The sequence below is a fragment of the Anabrus simplex genome, chromosome 8 (assembly GCF_040414725.1).
Source record: "Anabrus simplex isolate iqAnaSimp1 chromosome 8, ASM4041472v1, whole genome shotgun sequence".
Taxonomy (NCBI): Eukaryota; Metazoa; Arthropoda; class Insecta; order Orthoptera; family Tettigoniidae; genus Anabrus; species Anabrus simplex.
Genome location: NC_090272.1, coordinates 140723563 through 140744572, shown reverse-complemented (window position 1 = coordinate 140744572; position 21010 = coordinate 140723563). Strand labels below are relative to the sequence as shown.

Genomic DNA, 21010 nt, shown 5'->3' with positions numbered 1-21010 from the left:
TGGCCAGCTGGTGCCTTTATATCTTGGAAGGCTTTCTTTTCCACTGTTACCCTTTTTGCGACTTCTGGTGGATTCTGGTTGTCACTGGTGTTTAGGGTTCCAAGGTAGCAAAATTGTCTTACTTGTTCAATGTTATCACGGGTAATTAATGTCTGCAATAGGGGTTTGCCTGAATTTACCTACTGTTATTGTTTCTTTACATTATTTTTGAGGTTCCATTTGCCTAAAGCTTCTGCTAGTATGTTGAGTGTTGGGCATTCTCTGCATACCTTTGTCTTGTTTCAGCCATAAGGCAATATTTTCAGCAAATCTTATGGAATATACTTCCCATCCCCCAGAACTATTGGCCCAGAAGGGCCTTTGGCCTACCAAGTGACTGCTGCTCAGCTCAAAGGCCTCGAGTTTATGAGGTGAAGCATGGTCTCCAGGACCTCTCAGCTGTTATTCTTGACTTTCTAGACTGGGATGGAATGCACTTGTTTACCATTAATTTTTATCCCAGCTGCTTTTTCTTTCGTGACTGTGATGCTTCTCTGATGAACATACAGAAGAAATAAGGAGAGCGCGGACAACCTTGTCTAACTCCTCTTCTTATTTTGACAAACTGCTTGGTTCCATTCATTTCAATATCAGTGTTTTGGATTCTATATAAATTTAGTATGAGGTGTTTATCCTTCCTTTCAAGTCCTATATTTTTCATTGTTGGAAAAGCTGCAAGTAGCATGGTCAAAAGCTTTGTCTGTATTGACAGAGGTCACATATAGTTTCCTGTTCTTCTCCTCTCCACAATCAAATGTAATGTCAGAATTGCTTCCCTGGCACCTTTCTCTGACCAAAATCGAAACTGGTCATTAGTTCAGCAGTATTTTTGTGGCATGAGACAGGCAAGAGATAGTTTGTAATCTGAACAGTGTACAGCATTTCACTCTCTCTTTTTTTTTTTTTTTGTAGTGCAACAGTTCTATTTTTAATGAAGTCAGGAGGAACTAAGCCAGTTTCATAGCAATCTGATATCAGTTGAAAAGAAAAGGAATGTTTCCTTACAAATAACCATGTTTTATATAGACTTTATCCATGACTGTGAATTAATTCTTTACGAATACAGTAATTTAAAAACTATTACCAGCCAGAATTTTTATTAAATGTTGTACTCCACAACGTATTTTGGAGTCTAGGGCCCATGTCTGGTGGTGAAATAATGACAATTGTTACTCTACTTGATAACTGCTTTCAAAGAACATTAAACTATTTCATTTAAGAGTAGGAGTATGAGCAATATGAATTTATAACTTCTATGTTAGGTCAATTATGTGTGTGTGTCATATCAGAAATATAATGGTGTTGCTAAAGTTTTATATATATATATATATATATATTTTAAATATTCATTTTTATCATTGAGCAGCTTGCATTGACATACATACATACATACATTCATACATTATCATTATAGACTGTTATGCCTTTCAGCGTTCAGTCTGCAAGCCTCTGAGAATTTACTAAACGTCGCCACAATCCTTGATTTGCAACTAGTGTTGTGGCCTCATTTAGTTCCATACCTCTTATCTTTAAATCGTTAGAAACCGAGTCTAACCATCGTCGTCTTGGTCTCCCTCTACTTCTCTTACCCTCCATAGCAGAGTCCATTATTCTCCTAGGTAACCTATCCTCCTCCATTCGCCTCACGTGACCCCACCACCGAAGCTGGTTTATGCATACAGCTTCATCCATCGAGTTCATACCTAAATTAGCCTTTATCTCCTCATTCCGAGTACCCTCCTGCCATTGTCCCCACCGGTTTGTACCAGCAATCATTCTTGCTACTTTCATGTCTGTTACTTCTAACTTATGAATAAGATATCCTGAGTCCACCCAGCTTTCGCTCCCGTAAAGCAAAGTTGGTCTGAAAACAGACCGATGTAAAGATAGTTTCGTCTGGGAGCTGACTTCCTTCTTACAGAATACTGCTGATCGCAACTGCGAGCTCACTGCATTAGCTTTACGACACCTTGATTCAATCTCACTTACTATATTACCATCCTGGGAGAACACACAACCTAAATACTTGAAATTATCGACTTGTTCTAGCTTTGTATCACCAATCTGACATTCAATTCTGTTGAATTTCTTACCTACTGACATCAATTTAGTCTTCAAGAGGCTAATTTTCATACCATACTCATTGCACCTATTTTCAAGTTCCAAGATATTAGATTGCAGGCTTTCTGCACAGTCTGCCATTAAGACAAAGTCGTCAGCATAGGCCAAACTGCTTACTACATTTCCACCTAACTGAATCCCACCCTGCCATTTTATACCTTTCAGCAGATGATCCATGTATACTACAAACAGCAAAGGTGAAAGATTACAGCCTTGTCTAAGCCCTGTAAGTACCCTAAACCAAGAACTCATTCTACCATCAATTCTCACTGAAGCCCAATTGTCAACATAAATGCCTTTGATTGATTTTAATAATCTACCTTTAATTCCATAGTCCCCCAGTATAGCGAACATCTTTTCCCTCGGTATCCTGTCATATGCTTTCTCTATATCTACGAAACATAAACACAATTGCCTATTCCTCTCGTAGCATTTCTCAATTACCTGGCACATACTGAAAATCTGATCCTGACAGCCTCTCTGTGGTCTGAAACCACACTGGTTTTCATCCCACTTCCTCTCAACGACTGATCGCACCCTCCCTTCCAAGATACCAGTGAATACTTTGCCTGGTATACTTATCAATGAGATACCTCGATAATTGTTGCAATCCTTCCTGTTCCCTTGCTTATAGACAGGTGCAATTACTGCTTTTGTCCAATCTGAAGGTACCTTACCAACACTCCACACTAATTTTACTACTTTATGAAGCCATTTCATCCCTGCCTTCCCACTATACTTCACCATTTCAGGTCGAATTTCATCTATTCCTGCTGCCTTATGACAATGGAGTTTATTTACTATCCTTTCCACTTCCTCAAGCATAATTTCACCAACATCATTTTCCTCCTCCCCATGAGCTTGGCTGTTTGCAACACCACCAGGATGATTTCCTTTAACATTGAGAAGATGTTCAAAATATTCCCTCCACCTCTCCAGTGATTCCCTGGGATCTATTATGAGTTCACCTGATATACTCAAAACACTGTTCATTTCCTTTTTCACTCCCTTCCTAAGATTCTTTATTACTGTCCAGAAAGGTTTCCCTGCTGCTTGACCTAGCCTTTCCAGGTTATTACCAAAATCTTCCCATGACTTCTTTTTGGATTCAACAACTATTTGTTTCGCTCCGTATCTTTCATCTACGTACAAATCCCTGTCTGCCTCGGCCCTTGTATGGAGCCACTTCTGATAAGCCTTCTTTTTATGTTTACAGGCTGCTCTCACTTCATCATTCCACCAAGATGTTCGCCTTTTCCCATCTTTACCCACACTTGTTCCTAGGCATTCCCTTGCCGTTTCTACTACAGCATCTCTGTACGCCACCCATTCACTTTCTATATCCTGAACCTGCTTACTATCTACTGTTCGAAACTTCTCACTAATCATATCCATGTACTTCTGTCTAATTTCCTCGTTCTGGAGATTTTCTACCCTTATTCGTTTGCAGACAGATTTCACTTTCTCTACCCTAGGCCTAGAGGTACTTAGTTCACTACAGATCAGATAGTGGTCTGTATCATCGAAAAATCCGCGAAAAACTCGTATATTCCTAACAGATTTCCTGAATTCGAAGTCTGTTAAGATATAGTCTATTATGGATCTGGTACCCCTAGCCTCCCATGTGTAGCGGTAAATAGCCTTATGGTTGAAGAATGTATTCGTAACAGCTAAACCCATACTAGCACAGAAGTCCAGCAAATGCTTCCCATTCCCATTAGCTTCCATATCTTCCCCACATTTACCAATCACCCTTTCGTATCCTTCAGTTCTATTCCCAACTCTCGCATTGAAATCGCCCATTAGCACTATTCTATCCTTGCTGTTGACCCTTACCACGATGTCACTCAATGCTGCATAAAACTTGTCAACTTCATCCTCATCTGCACCCTCACATGGTGAATACACGGACACAATTCTTGTCCTAATTCCTCCAACTGACAAATCTACCCACATCGTTCGCTCATTTACGTGCCTAACAGAAACTATTCCTGATAACGAGCCCTACCCCAGACACTTTATAATCTCCTATCTCTTCCTCATTATCTCCCCTTACCCGAATATCACTTACTCCTAGCACATCCAGATGCATCCTCTTTGCTGACTCAGTCAGTTCTACCTTCTTTCTTCCATAAGCCCCATTAATATTGATAGCCCCCCATCGAATTCCATTTCGTTCGCCAAGTTGTTTCCAAGGAGTCCCTCGCCTGTCAAATGGGAGTGGGACTCCATTACTCCCATAGGTCCGAGGCTTGCTTAAAATGTTCTGAGCTCGGTAAATTCATGAAGCAGGATGCTACCCTACTTGCACATAGTCCAAGTGAGGATCTCTCCTCTAACGGGTTATGGACCACCGGTGAATTGTATAGTCCTAGCCGCCTGAGCACAAGGAGGGCCAGGACTCAGAATATGTCCGAGATGCCCACTCCCATTCCATAGCAACTGGTATCCCGACTCTCAGAACCACTTACTAGGCCACTCAGCCGTTGCCCATGGTTCACGAACTAGGACGTGACTACAGTAACCCACAAACATGAACCATGCTTGTGGGTTACTGTAATCTTTCTAGAATTTCTAAAATACTTAATGTTATCCCTTTTGGATATGTGTGTAAAATGGTGAGAGATTTTGTATATTTGATACTTCATGTCCTGTGTCATGTAGATGTACAGCAATTACTTCTCAACCATAAATAACCTGGGCCAGATTCTACTATGCTCAGTCAATACACCAGATAAATTCAAATGGTCTGGTGTATGTAAAATCACCTGTAAAAACTGTGAATATTTTTACATTGGACAAACCAGAAGAGGATTTGACATCAGATTTCAAGAACACCTGGTAACATTTTGGCTACATAAGCATGAAAAATCGGCAATTACTGCACATCTACATGATACAGGACATGCAGCATCAAATACACAAAATTAAAAATGATAATTCAAAAATATTAAATTAAGATACAAATTCATAATGCACACAGCCCCTACTCTTAAATTAAATAGTTTAATATTCTTTGGAATCAATTGTGTATCAAGTAGATGATGAAGCCCAGATTCTGAAATGCGTTGTGGGGTACAACATATAGTAAAAATTGTGACTGGTAACAGTTTTAATTATTCATAAAGAATAATAATAATGTTACACTCACTGGCAAAAAAAATCAAAATACTACATATGAGACAAAATTTAATATTAGTCCATTTGAAAAATGGTAAAAATCATATATTATGACATTACAACGATATGGCAACATAAGTTAATTAGTTCATATGAGTAGTTTCAGCACAATAATTGATAAAGAGTTTTGATCATGACAATCACAACAGTCCACTAATACGAATTTATAAGTGTCAAAACCTGGAGTTCTGCACAGTTTCATATGAAGTCTATTTGTCCACATGTTTTCAACAGATTTCCATTGCCTCAGTAACGGATATTACCACCTCTAGCCATAGTTACATCTGTGATTTGATCAGACATGCTCAGGATACAATCTCGAATGTTCCCTTGTGGTATGAGCTCCCATTCTGCCTGGAGTGTAGCCTGAAGTTCAGCCCGAGTGTCAGGGGAACGACTCCTAACACGATTCCCAAGCATATCTCAAACATGCTCTATCGGTTTAGGTCGGGACTACGAGCAGGCCACACCATGCGCTGAATACCAACTTCATCTAGGTATTCATGTACACAAACAGCAACGTGTGGGCGAGCATTTTCATGCATCAGGATAAAGTTCTCGCCAATGACGGGTGCAAAAGGCACCACGTGATCCACTAAAATCTCCTTGATGTATCAGTGGGCTGTCAGACTTTCATTCTCGACGAACACCTACGTGCGCGCATCAGTGGTAATCCCAGCCCAGACCACGGCCATCACAGAGCCTCCACTGAACGGTGTCCTTGCAGAGAAACAGGGTGAATAATATTCCCTGGACTTTCTCCATTCACTCTCCCTTCCATCCGGTGTCTTCAAACAGAATCTGGATTCATTCGTGAACAGCACTGAGCTCCACTTGTCGTAGGTACGACATCCTAACTGTGTAAAACCTTCAATTATTGTGTTTAATATATTTTAATTATATTTTATTAAATGTTAAATATGACTAATACAGGGTTTCCTTGTAAATCTATATATATAAAATAAGAGTTTTGTCGGTACATTGCTCAGAATTTAAAAAGGATGGTATTTCTGTATCAGTCGTGCCCACAGTAACAAGGAAATGCACTTTTTACTTTTCCGTAATTTCTGTCTGTCTGTCTGTATGTATGTATGTATGTATGTATGTATGTACACGCATCACGAGAAAATGGCTGAAGAGAATTTAATGAAAATCGGTATACAAAGTCGGGTAATAAGTCACTATAATCTAGGTCATAAATAATTTTATTCATGTTGACTGAAATGGTAGTTCAGGGAAGACCTGCAATTTAATTCTCAAATATTTATGTTATTAGTGATAATATCTTAATGAAAATCAGTACACAAAGTCAAGGAATAAATCGCTATAATCTAGGTTATAAATAATTTTACTCACGCTGAGTAAAATGGTAATTTAGGGGAAGGCCTAAAATTTAATTTTCAAATATTTGTTATTAATGGTCGTATCTTAATGAGAAATAAGTCGCTACAATCTAGGCCATAAATAATTGTATTCACGCTGAGAAAAATGGTAGTTTAGGGGAAGGTGTACAATGGAATTCTCAAATATTTATGTTGTTAGTGCTCCTATCTTAATGAAAATTGGTATAGAAAGTCGGGTTATAAGTCGCTATAATTTAGGCTCTAAATAATTTTATTCATGCTGAATGAAATGGTAGTTTAGGGGTAAGTCTAAAATTTAATTCCCCAATAATTATGTTATTAGTGGTCGTATCAATAAATACTACATAACTAAAGTTATATAGTATCATATTTCCGATCATTTATGTCTTATACACTGTTACCATACGGGCTATGATCAGAGATATTAATGAATTTGGATTTTTGTTACTAAGTCTTTATCAGCGCCAAGTCACGGGAAAATGGGTAGACAGGATTTAATGGATATCGGTATGTAAATTCGGAGAATAAGGAACTACAGTCTACGCTATAAATAATTTTATAAGACGCTCTAAGATCACAAAGTCGAAAGAAAACTAAATGTGAAAGCCTACAATATAGAGCTCTCATAAAATTGATCAACAATAACATAACATTGATCATTGTTTGTTGTGGTGTGCTTTGTCTTCTGTTGCCACTCACCTCCAATAGATAGGGTTACAGCTGCGTACCGAGTATTTTTTTTAAAATTTGCCTTACGTAGCACCGATGTATGGCGACGATGGGATAGGAAAGGGCATTGAATGTGAAGGAAGCTGCCTTGGTCTTTTAAAAAAAATGCTATTTGTTCGGGGCGTCGACCTGTAGAGATCTTTTGCCCCTACTTGCACCATATGTTGTGAACCTGCGTGTAATTGGAATTGTGGAAGTGTAGATTGTTGAATATGAGGAAAGGAACGTTAAGGACGGCACAAACACCCAGTCCCCAGGCCAGGGATATTAATCATTTAGAATTAAAAACCCCTGACCCGGCCGGGAATCAAACCCGGGGCCGCCAGGTGACAGGCGGACGCGTTGCCCTCTACACCGCGGGGCCGGCCGGACGGCCTTGGCCTTAATTAAGGTATAGCCCCAGCATGTGCCTGGTGTGAAAATGGGAAACCACGGAATAACATCTTCAAGGCTGCCAACAGTGGGGTTCGAATCCACTATCTCCCGGATGCAAGGTCACAGCTGCACGCCCCTAACCACAAGGCCAACTCGCCCAGTTGAACGAGTGTAACAGTCTACCTAAATATTGGCGGGAAGTAGCTGGGGAGTTAGGTAACTTTCTTCTTTAGCTTGCCATTCCTCTGTTTCATAAATTTTCCGATACTACTGATACGTAACACACAGGTTCATCGTAGCTTTCGAGCTATTCAATCCCTGCTCTGAGGCACTGATTGGAATGAGAAGTGTGCTTATTTTACGGAATAATGGCAGAGAAGTGTTCACGGGTGTCTGCAGCCTGGTCATTCCAGCTCTGGAACTTTGGACTGTTAGATCGACACCGTAGTACTGTTCGTTAAAAGTGAGAAAATGTGCAGTTTTTCATTTGATCAAGTATTTTATATGATATCATTGCTTTTAATTACTACATTCCTAATGACGTTTTTGTAATGACCTATATTGACTTCAGTTAGGAAAACCACAAAATCAGTCTTTCTGAGAATCCCGTAGCGAAGTGTATGGGTACATCAGCTAGTATGTATTATAAATTCGTATAACATCAAACACGTATTTTGTATAAGCTTAACCTCAAATCTATATAGTCAAAAGCTGTAGAAAACTCTATAATGTTCATATATGAGATGTATTCTGCTATAATTTGGTATATATGAAGGGTTCTGGAAACTTACTGTAAGGTTTATTATCCAGATAAATGTAGAGACATTAGGAATGTTGGAGAGATTTCCATGTGTATTGGTAAACAGTAATGAAAGTTCTAGCTGGATCCATTACTGGAGTACTCCATTCGACTAGCTGGTCGATCGATGTTTCGAGTGTGTTCCATTAGTGTGTTGTAAGAAATCGATAATTCTAGATGGTTGATCGAACAGTATATATATATATATATATATATATATCGAGCCGTCAGTCAGTGAGGCGGTCAGTTCAAGAGAGTGTATGTTATAGTGCGCGAGTCAGTGTTGTCGATATCTGTACTTGTCAGAATCGACTTAAGGGTACTGCGCTATTAAGTGTTGTAGTGTCGCTTGCTAATGTGTGTAATTGTGTGTTGTGGCTTACAGTGACAATAAAGTAATTTACACAAGGAAGTGAATGTGTTCTTATGTGATATTTATTTACGTCAAATAAAATCGCATTTGAGAGGGATAAATTGGCGACTGTGACAGGGCAGGACACTTCGAGACTCAGCAATGAAGATCGACCAAATGACCATGGTGATTTTACGAAAACCGCTGGCATCCCGAGGTTTGTAGGATGCTAAAAGGTTTGTTTTGTCACCTATTCAATACATATAAATTTTACAATTTAGGAATTTATTATCAATAATAAATTCCTAAATAGTAAAATTCCTAAATTGTAAAAATTATATATATTGAATAGGTGACAAAACAAACCTTTTAGCATCCTACATTCAGTATCTTCTATACGGATAACAATGATTTTTATCACTTGCAATCCCGAGGTTTACCGACGGCTGCAAGCAAAGCGGACTTACAAAAGAGACTGCGACAGGATTTGTTAGACAACGAGGAGGACCCAGGCAGTTTTGACTTCGAAGTCACCTCGGAGGAAGAAACCAACGACCGGGTAAGCATTATGGTCCCACAACTGACTGCTTTGATTCAGGCCCAGTCTAAAAACATCAAGGCTCAGTATGGAAAACTCGAGGGGAAAATCGAGGCCCAGTCTCAAGAAATAAAAAAAACAATTCTTTGGACAACGAAGTGCACTCTCTCAAAGCCGAGGTGATCACTGGCGTCGTGCAGGAAAACAATGAACCAGACGGGAAGTGGTCTGAAGTGATACTCGTGGTTGTGAAGTCCATAGTTCAAGGCCCAGCGGAAAAAAGCGAGTGCCCTGTGTGAAAGTACGACAGCTGTGGAGACACGGGTGAAGCCTGCAAGCAGTTATGGTGGCTCCAGCGTTGTGAAGATGGCAACTCCACGGGACGACGGGATCATTGTAGCGATGGCAACAACACGGCCAGTAGGACCCCCTCAAGGAGATGGAGAATCAATGGGATCCGAACTGACTACCAACAAACGAGGGTGCCACCTGACCAGGACTCTAGTCTCGGCACAAAACCATATGCTGGTAAAAACATCGAGTTTGGCACCCTGGAAAAAGAGGAGACTCAACAGGGCCAAGCCCGAGACATGCGAGCCTGTCCCGTGTATCTCACCGGAGGACTATGAAGACCCATGGGACCTGACAGAACACAAAGGCACGAACAAAGGGAAAGCCAGCAGAGGTCCAAATGCCACGCAAGGATCTGTGGATCATCGCCACCGGGAACGAAGCCTCCGTTGGCCGGACCCAGCGGATCCCCCATGGAATTGTGGTGGCCGCCGATCGAACTATCTGGCTGCGAAATGTGTACTGCAACAGCGCCAACAAGAGGACACTGTGACTGAGGTAGTCTAGTGTAGTTAAACAGTGAGGATAAGAGAGATGAAGACATAGATATAAGGACACCTCGATATAATTTAAGACCTAGAGTAGGACCTAGAGTTAAGGAATGTACAGGAAAGATATTGAAGGTTTTAGGGGGAATAATTGTCTTAGGAACGGCATCCTAACTGCGTAAAACCTTCAATTATTGTGTTTAATACATTTTAATTATATTTTATTAAATGCTACATTATCTTTTATTAAATGTTAAATACGACTAATACATGGTTTTCCAGTAAATATGCATTATAAATTTATATAACCTCAAATACAATAAGAACAAACTAATGGTTCCACCTTTTCAATACAAAACAATGCAATAATATTTAAATTACAACATTTTAATTAATAAATGGAATTAGTTTCAACACTTTTTCTGCATCATCTTCAGCTAAAAAACTTAGAAAAACAGACATTGACATATATAAAATAAACACACAAAGCTATGCACAATAAAATTGAACATATGACTAAATTGTAAATGAATTAACGTGATGAGAGATCACTTCTTACAACTCTAAGGTACAGATTAATTGAAAGTATAACACCATTTCTTGAATCACTGAATAACGTTTTTCAAGGTAGCTCTCTTTAGATCATAAGGAACTTGAAGTCCCAGTTCAATATTTAGCCTGAAAATGTTGATTATATGCTTGTAACTTGTGGAAAATAGAAAATGTCTACTTATAACAAGATGTGACAATTAGAAATTTAAAATACAAGCCTAATAAGAACTTGAAGTTCCAGATTCAATTTTGTGTTGCCAAAATTCAATGTAAGAAAAGAATTTGTATCACTGTTCAAAGGTGAAGTACACGTCTTTTCTAGACGAGACATACAAAACAAAGCACGGGACCAATATGGCCATATTAAGTGGTTAAATGGACTGAAAGTTAAAATGAGTATCACCTTATACAACACTAAGTTAATATTTTCTTAAAAACTTAACACCAAATCTTGAATCACCAAGTAATATTATAAAAGTTTTCTTTTGAAATCGTAAGGAACTTGAGTCCAGGTTCAAATTTCAGTCTTAAACTGTTTATTATATACTTATAGTTTATGTGAGAGTGAGCTGGAAGATTAAAATGTAACATTCCTTCTTAAAACACGACATAACACTTTAGGATATGTTTATTTATAAGCCTGAAAGGAACTTTGAGGGTTCCAAATTCGACTTTGCGTTACTAATTTTTGAAGTGTGAAAAGACTTGTGTCACTATTCAGAGGTAAAATACATGTCTTCTCTCTAATTGAAACCTCCTGTTGATGTCTTTTGGCTGAAGTTGGCCTAGCTGGAATATTCTTCTGCGAGTTTAATTCTTACTGTAATTTGTAAAAGTTAATGTTATGTGAAAAGGACACCATTTTCTGTACCAGGGTCCTAGGAGGTGTTCTTAGTTCACTACAAAGACCTCTGGCACCGTGTGTTGTGGTGTATGTTAGAGAAGACACCGAGTACAATCTCGTTGTCTTATTGTAATTTTACAAACAGTAATAGAACAGTGATAGAATCGGCTTCGTATTGTGATGACGAGTGCATCAGATGAGTATTACTTTCAAATTTTGAACTGCGCTAATTTTCCTATTTTTCTTCAAAGTATTCGCGTCCAACCCTACTAATTGTGGAACTTGTGAATTTTCGAACAGTGACATATAACAATCTTTAGTGTAGTGCGGTGGAGAAGTGTCGTATCAGATCTATTGACATTCTATGTGAAGTTCACATATTTCTCTACTCGCTTCATGGGATTTCGGTGGAATAAAAGCTAATTAAATATTCCCCGCTGCACGCAGACATCACCGGACGTCAGACTCCCAGATTCGAGTCTCAGTCGAACTTCAAAGGTCGTCAAACGCCATGGGATAACATGGTGCCATGGTGCTGAAAGGAGTTCTATGGTGAGGGGAAAATGAGGGACATCACAGACATCGAAGGATGACGTCTCTCCCTATCTCTACCTGGACATTCAAAACCTTCACTGTTCGTCTGTAAAAGGTGATATAATTTGTCATTTTTTTAATAAACACAAGTTTAAACTTAATAAGAACTTATTATACTACCCATCTCTCTCTCTCTGACTCTGTGAGCATGAACCGTACACGCCCTGGCGTCAATCCATGCTCTCCACTGATCTAAAGTACGGGTGTTCCTGTTACAGTATATGTTTTCAATGTATTATTTTAAACAATCATAAACTTCTTTACCGGACAAGTTGGCCGTGCGGTTAGGAGCGCGCAGCTGTGAACTCGCATCCTGGAGTTAGTGGGTTCGAATCCCACTGTCGGCAGCCCTGAAGATGGTTTTCCTTGGTTTCCCATTTTCACACCAGGCAAATGCTGTGGCTGTACCTTAATTAAGGCCACGGCCGCTTCCTTCCCATTCCTAGGCCTTTCCTGTCCCATCGTCGCCATAAAACCTATCTGTGTCGGTGCGATGTAAAGCAAAATAAAAAAAAAAATAAAAAAAATAAGAAAAATAAACTTCTTTGGTGTTAAGAGAGGAGGATTCCCCATTAAACCTTGACTATGGACCTAGTGGCGGTTCCTGGTATAGCGCAATGGAGCAATGAACCTCCAGGTTATATCAAATTGTAGTCAACTACTTAATATTCATAACTCCCTTGTCAATCTCGAAGCTCTTGCTTAGCCTATCTATTCGTAATATACTCGTACTGGCTTTCAATTCATGTGAACTCTGCACGTTCCGTGGCTGAATACTTGTCTGGAATGAACCCCCTTGGAAGGCGATCGCTCCGTCCGTACCTGGGCGAAGGGAGTGGCGAGGTGCGGGGGGACATCGGAAGGCACGCAGACATGACCAGGATATTGCAGAAACAGATATCTGTGCTTTACGCATATGCAATATGCCACACTCTCAAGTCGTGCTGTTGGGGGTGTTGGGGTAAGTATGCGACTGCCATCTGTTGCCCTTACAGGAATTCTCTCCAAAAAGTAATTATTCCAAAGAAGGCAAATGAATAGATGTTTAGTAAGTGTTGATGTATTTGGGAACAGACATCAATTGGAATTTGGCAGTCAACACTAGCGCTAATTATGTGCATCACGTGCTGCCACTGTATGGACCTTTTGGTTTGTGTTGTAGGGCTCTGATAGTGGAATATGCCATTTTCACTCTTCCTCTGATCATATCCTTTTCTGTAATTTCACTTGTATCCTTTATCCAGTTCTCTTTTGCTTCACAACATTTTGTTGTGATCTTATTTCTACTGTTCCTTTCTGTATTCCCCACTTTCTTCTCTTTATTTCTTTCATGAATAAGTTTCATGATCTCATAAGTCACCCATGACTTCCTCAGCTCAAACTGTCTTTTGCCCAGCACTTCTTTAACAGCCTCAGTTATTCCAATCTTTATTTCTTCCCATTTTGCACAGCTGTAGAGTGAATATCTGATTAGTTCTCCTTTCACATACCTGCTTTATATCAGTGTTCTTAAAACTGTGCATGTTCCATTTAGGTTGGATCGATTTCATATTCTTCTTCAGCTTAATGTCATACTTGGCTAGTACAAGATTGTGTTCGCTGTTCACATCAGGTCCTGGATAGCTGTGACTGGATTTAATCCGACTTTGATGGTGCTGACTAAAACATAATCAATCTGATATCATGCATTATCTCCATTTCTTGACCAAATGTTTTTTCCATAACAATTTTGACCTCTTCCAGATTTCCCATTCTTAGCAACGCTTTCGCATTCCAAGTCCCCTAACTTCGACATATTACATACTTGATATGCATATTGATTTCCTTAGGGATCCTGAAATGTTTGTCTCGAATGAGTAAATTTATAATACCAATAAAATGGGTCCGTTATTGGACATAATACAATTTTCAGGCTAACTCATTCCTTTTGCCAGTGTTTCACTCCAGTGTGTGATAATTTGGGCTCATCAGTTGGTAAACAGCACACCTACCAAGATGCATGGCTAGTGCATACTGTGGAGGCCACTGTGTAGGCTATTTGAAGCTACCAGCATAGCCAATGCACTATGAGAGACTTTGTCTTTTTTGCAAAAGTTGAAGCTTGCCAAGCTATCAGATGATATGGATATAGATTCCCGTAGCGAACCTGAATTATTGTCCCGCATGAGTAAATTTATAATACCAATATAATGGGTCCATTATTGGACTTTATAAATTTTTCAGGCTAACTCATTCCTGTTGCCAGCATTTTGCCTCAGTGTGTGATAACTTGGGGTCATCAGTTGGTAACTAGCACACTTACCAAAATGCATGGCTAGTGCATACCGTGGAGGTCACTGCGTAGGCTACTCGGAGCCACCGGTAGTACCAATACACTATGAGAGACTTTGTCTCATTAAAAAAAATTGATGCCTGCTAGGCAATCAGATGCCCTATACCAACTGATGAGCCCAAATTGGCACACTGGGATGAAACGCTAGCAACCAAGAATGAGTTAGCTGGAAAATTTTTAATGTCCAGTAACGGACCAATTAATATTGGAATTATGAATTTACTTATTCATGACAAATATTTCAGGTTCCCTATGTAAATCAATATCTATATCATATACGTAGATGAACGTTTTGCAACAGGAACAGATTTCATTTCCCTCATATATTTTTTTTTTCCTTTGTAAATGCTTTTGCCACTACTTGCACCTGCGTGTAATTGTAATTGCAGAAGTGTAAAGGGTTGAATATGAGGAAAGGAACGTTAAAAACCCCTGACCCGGCCGTGAATCAAACCCAGGGCCGCCGGGTGACAGGCGGACGCGTTGCCCCCTACACCGCGGGGCTGGACCCCCTCATATTTAGTGTGGACAGAAAATCTTTCCTTAACACAGGTTTTCTATTTTGTCTCAGGAGTTTGGCTTTGTATTTAAGTCATAGTTCAATGTCCTGCTCTCTGAAATGTGTATAGCATACGAAACTATGTCAGGTTGGTGAGAAATTAACGTGACTAATTTTTTATAGCCAAGCTCGATATCTCTCTGGATATTTCTCTCGATTGGAGAGTCTGTGATAACCTACATCTTCTTCCTTTGATGTATAAGTGCTTGCGTGGTTGCAACCATGGTTCTGCTACACTTACTAACGGCATGCAGGAGGCGGCTCACCAACGGTAACATCACTCGTTCAAGCGCTGTGGCCGTTTTCCGTTTATATCTCCTGAACAATATAAAATAATGCAATAGGGTTTTCGGCATGTTTATTAAAATCTAATCTTGATTTCAATGAGTTAAGAAAATATAACTCCAAAATAAGTTGCCTGGGCCTTCAATATTTCATCTTTTTGTACAATTCCACTTGTTGGGTTATTGTTGAACAATTAAGTGGAATTCTAAATACAGTAGAAGTCCGATATAGCGAGTACGGCATTTAACGAGAACCCCGTTATAACGACAATGTTTCCCGGTCCCTTCATAATTCCTATATTAGACTGTGCATTATCCTTCACTTACAGCGAGAACACTATCACTGACGCATCCGTTATTACGAGCGATTTTTTCCGTTACGGATATTTATGCACCCCAGCGATTATGTTGCATGTGATCGATCTCCTTCGGTATTGTTTCCTCACTATGTCCACTAGCGAGTTCTCTCATAGACATTCGAAGGTGAGGTCGGAGTCGATTAGTAAAACCCGTCAACTGCTGTTCTGTAAAGAAAATTCAAAATGAAAGATGACTTTTTTGCGTAATAAATGCGTAAATAACGTGTCCGATAACAGTTGTTAACTCGTTAAAAATAAAGGCCGAGGAAACGATGGCTTAATTTTAATGCTAAATACTGCGATTAATTAAGGATGAAATACACCTCAAGATATGGCAGCGTGCATAATTGATTTCAGAGGTTAGTTTCTATTTTCTCATGTCTGTTTAATTTCAGAAAGGCTATTATCATGTAAATTTATAGCGAGAAGAGTATTTTCTACTGGCGCTAGAAATACCTACCATACATAAGCATTCATGATAAATATTGAACGGTTAAGTTAGGTTAAGTTACGCTGTTTGAATGAACGGAAATTCTAAGTTCCCATGAAGGGAATTATATTATTTTCCACCAATAGAGCATATAAAAAATTAGATCAAAATTAAATGGATGGCTTTTCCGGCGTTTGCTCTATTAACAGCGTTTCGTCTTAGGTCTGACACTAGACTCTTCAGAGTGGGATGTGTCAGACCCTACCCACTGACGCTGGGGTGTATGCAGGTGAACTTATCAGAAGCTTATTTATGAAGCACAAATGCTTGCCACAAAATGCGACCGATCATCTTCGGTATGGTATAGTTTTCTCGCCATGTGCATTTGCGAGCTCTCTCGTCGACATTCGAAGGCGATGTTGGAGTTGATTAGTCTATTAATACCCGTCGACTGCTGTTTTCTAAAGGAAATTCGAAATGAAAGAGGATAACACATTATCGTAATAAATGCGTAAATAACGTGGCCGATAGCAGTTGTTAACTCATGAAAAATAAAGGCTGAAGTAAACGGTTTATTAATTTTACTGTAATGTTATATGCTGAAATTAAGTAAGAATGTGATACATCTCTAGATGTTGCAGAGTACATCACTGATTTCAGAGGATAGTTTATATTTTTTCCCGTCTACTTAAATTTCGAAATGGCTATTCCCATGTAAATTTTAGCGAGGAGGTTATAATTTCTCTACATGCATTTGAAATGTGTTTTATAGTAAGTAAGAATATTTTCCTGATGAATCGTCGTATTGTAGGGACGCGTGAAATAGGTATTGCCAGCAAATTTTCAAGGGGTTCTCTTCGATATTATGATGCCAATTATAAGTTAATGGTTATTAAACCCGCTGAAATAGAGAACAATTGTGCAGCCGAAAAGTAATACGCCATAACTAAAGCCAATGTTTGGCGTCTAAAAATAGTCTAAAAAATGTACTGTATAAGAAAGGCATTCATATGATTTTACAAAGCACTTTTTAAGACTGATATACATTCTTTGATTGAAAAGGTGGGGGCATCTTGGATTCGGAGAAATACGGTACTATAATTTTTCAGAATGAAATTAAACATACTTTCACGTAATATCAGATTTCGAAAAATAACAAACAAGTAAGCCGAAGAGGGGATATTATCCGCGAAAATGCAAGTTTTGTGCAAGCTGACTGTCGCTTCATACTGATTTTGTGTATGAGGGTTTGCCAACTTTTTACAAAAAATCGGGATATAACGACAATCCGTTATAGCGAGTAAATTTTCGCTGTTATGAATTCTCGCTATAACAGACTTCTACTGTAGTCACAATTATTAAAAAAAAGTCAGATCATTTTCCCATAACTTAATTATTGTACTGACGATTCTGATGAACATTTTATTCCTTAATAACTACAGTACTGCTTGAAAGGAAACAATAAAACCAAGATATTGGCACTGCTTGGCCCTACTCACCTGCAGTCTGAGGAAGTGCTGAGTAAAAGGCTCCATGCGGACAAGATATGAACAAACAATCATGGCAGATGAATAATGTGTGCCATAATGGTATGGAGGTGTCTCACCATGAGGATCATCCCATTCCTTATACCTGAAAGGTACTAGATAATAATACAAGGTTTTATGTGCCCTTAATTAGTTCAAAAATATAACTATTACAAGCTAAAATCCATAACAAGAAAGTACAGTTGTCACATACCAGAAATCGTCCCATGGTAATAGATTGGGAACTTAATAGCTAAGAGAATCTTTCAGGAATTGAAGTGTGTCTACAGATTGATTTTCTTGAAAATGTTCTAAGTCCTTCTAGTGTGGGATGAAAGTAGGAACAATTGTATATGTAGGGGAAGCATTGTCTGGTCTTGTACTTCTTACTCTACTGGCCCAGTTTCAAACCAAATGTTGCACAGTAAGAAACATCACCAACATGGATAAAAGCAATAGTACACAAGTGACCCCAAGCACTGACAGCACTTAGTTTCTTTCAGGTGCATTCAGATATCAAACACAATCAGCACTACACAAAATGAGGGTAAATAATGTATCAGTTGTCGCTACCCATCCAATGGCAGCAAGAAAGTTTATTTTCTACCTCTTTTGTCACATACAGTTTTATGGTAACACAGATATTCATTTAATTTCTATTTCTCCCTTTTCCCACACTAATATCTTACCGTGTATTAATAGAGGACATACAAAAAAGACATGGGTCCAAAATATTCGGTTCCAACCTTCACCACTGGAGGATAAAATACTAATGATAGTGGTCACTGTTGACAAGCAGATGCTGTGTGAGGTAAAGGGTGTGGGGAGACAGACAGACAGACAGACAGACAGACAGACAGACAGACAGACAGACAGACAGACAGACAGACAGACAGACAGACAGACAGACAGACAGACAGACAGACAGACAGACAGACAGACAGACAGACAGACAGACAGACAGACAGACAGACAGACAGACAGACAGACAGACAGACAGACAGACAGACAAAGAGAATGGAAATAAGGAGCAGTTGTCTAAAGTTAAGTCTGGGTGCTTCCCTAGACCTGAGCACCACCTGATGTCCAACTTTGGAATCTCAAAGGGTGAGAGGGTGGAAAGTTGGGGGTAAATGCTTGAGGACTTTCACTGTGAAACACTCATCACATGTTGTTTGATGGTGCCGGGTTTGAATGAGAAGAGATTATTTTGAACACTATTATTGTTTGAGCCGTGTGACTATACACCGTTTGAAATAGATGATATCCTTTCAATCATTTATGATACGTTAGTCTACGTTTCCACCTTTTCAATACCGTGTAATTTATAATTTTGTGAATATATTTTAGTATTGAAAAGGTGGAAACGTTTACGTTGTTATTATTATTACTTATATATTATTCTCAGTTCAATACGGACCAAAAACATGAAATTCATAACCATTAACGTTAGTCTACCATGAAACTATGTTAAGATGTCGTGCCAAATGACCGGTATTGGAAAATGTGAAATTAACACTTAAACTGTGATGCAGTGACATGGAGAGCATATGAAACAGCGAACTGGAGAAGAAATGTACTCTAAGGCATTCTTAATACAGGTCTCATTCACGACAATAGCGCATCACCTGTGGTCAAATGCTAGCCCACTAATCAATGGAATGTAGTATTGTTAGTTTGAATCATAAATTATACAATTCTTTTTACATTGATATGAACCTTCACCTCCCTTGTAAACCATGTGACCTTGCCCTGGCGGGGAGAACTGTGTCCCAATGAAACAGGTAGTCGAGCCGTAGGTACAACCACATCGGATGGGTATCTCTCGAGAGACCAGACTAATGAATGATTCATCGAAAATGGGGTAGCAGCCTTTTAGAAGTTGCTAGGGTGACAGTCTGGATGATTGACTAATACGGACTTGTAATTATTTAACATGGCTTAGCTATGTTGATACTGCTACATGGCTGAAAGCAATGGGAAACTACAGCTGTAACTAACTCCCAACATCATGCAGCTTTCTCTTTATGAATGAATGATGTATAGATACCTACTTCCTCCTGGGAAATATATTTCTGAGGTAAAAACAGTCTCCCATTCAGATCTCTGGGTGGGGACTACACGAGAGGGACCAATCATCAGAAAGATGAATACAGACATCCTGGGAGTCAGACCGTTGAATATTAGAAGTTTGAATCAATGTGGTAGGTTAGAGAATCTGAAAATGGAAATGGATAGACTAAAGTTGGATGTAGCTGGTGTAAGTGAAGTACACTAGGTTAGTGACGTAACAAAGCAAGAAGAAAACAAAACTACGTAAGAAGAAGGAATGTGAGCGTTAATCACCTCGAAGTTCATGAACCGGGCAAAGAAATTTCGGATTTCTACAACCGAGGAGTACTGACATGACTAATAATAATAATAATAATAATAATAATAATAATAATAATAAAATTATAATTACATGTATCATGAGATTAAATTCATAGAAAGTGGCATTTCGTATAAGGAATAATTTTACAAAAGACCAAGATGGTCGTTATTAAATTAACTAAGAGGTGGCCTTGGAACCACGACAATGAGCACATGAGATAAGACCACACGCGGGAGACATCGGCAAAAAAGGGATTACATAGCCACAAGACACAATTTGGAAAATCACACGAAATCAGATACAATCAGAGTACGCATTTCAAAATCAGAGAAAACAGGCAGTGAGAGAAACACACCGTGCAAAAATAATAATAATAATAATAAAAATAACAATACAAACAACCAAAACAATACGCACATCGTAGGTATATGGAGCAGTAAACCAAAAACGTACAACAATCTCGATAATAGCAAGGTAGGAATGACATAATGCACATAGGCTCACCGTGAGTTTCCATTTCGCCTCGTAATTAAATTTACATATCACTTTTACATGAGAATTTTATCAATAATGTTTTAAATTTTTCAGTCGGTTATTAAATTTCCAAATACCGGGTATAGAGTTCAGATTCCATTCACGCTACATTGGCGATAACTCGAGGTAGGCCTAAAATTAAATAACAGTGATAACGTTGGTTTGTAAACGGACAAGATCATGTTTTTGAAAATTCCAAGACGACGGTTGTAAACAATATCTCCTCCAAGTAATCCACTGAAGTTGGCGTTGCTCCAAAATAATTTTTGAATAAATATTACTTACA

At 38.9% G+C, this 21010-nt stretch overlaps 1 protein-coding gene across 1 annotated transcript in view; it reads right to left on the bottom strand.

The window, feature by feature from the left end:
- The window catches only part of bchs (WD repeat and FYVE domain containing 3 bchs), a 478767-nt gene that overhangs the window by 72181 nt on the left and 385576 nt on the right, over positions 1 to 21010 (bottom strand). Inside the window, exon 45 of the mRNA XM_067152491.2 lies at positions 17790 to 17922. Within this exon, the coding sequence (XP_067008592.2) occupies positions 17790 to 17922 (133 nt within the window). The remainder of the gene's footprint in view (positions 1 to 17789; positions 17923 to 21010) is intronic.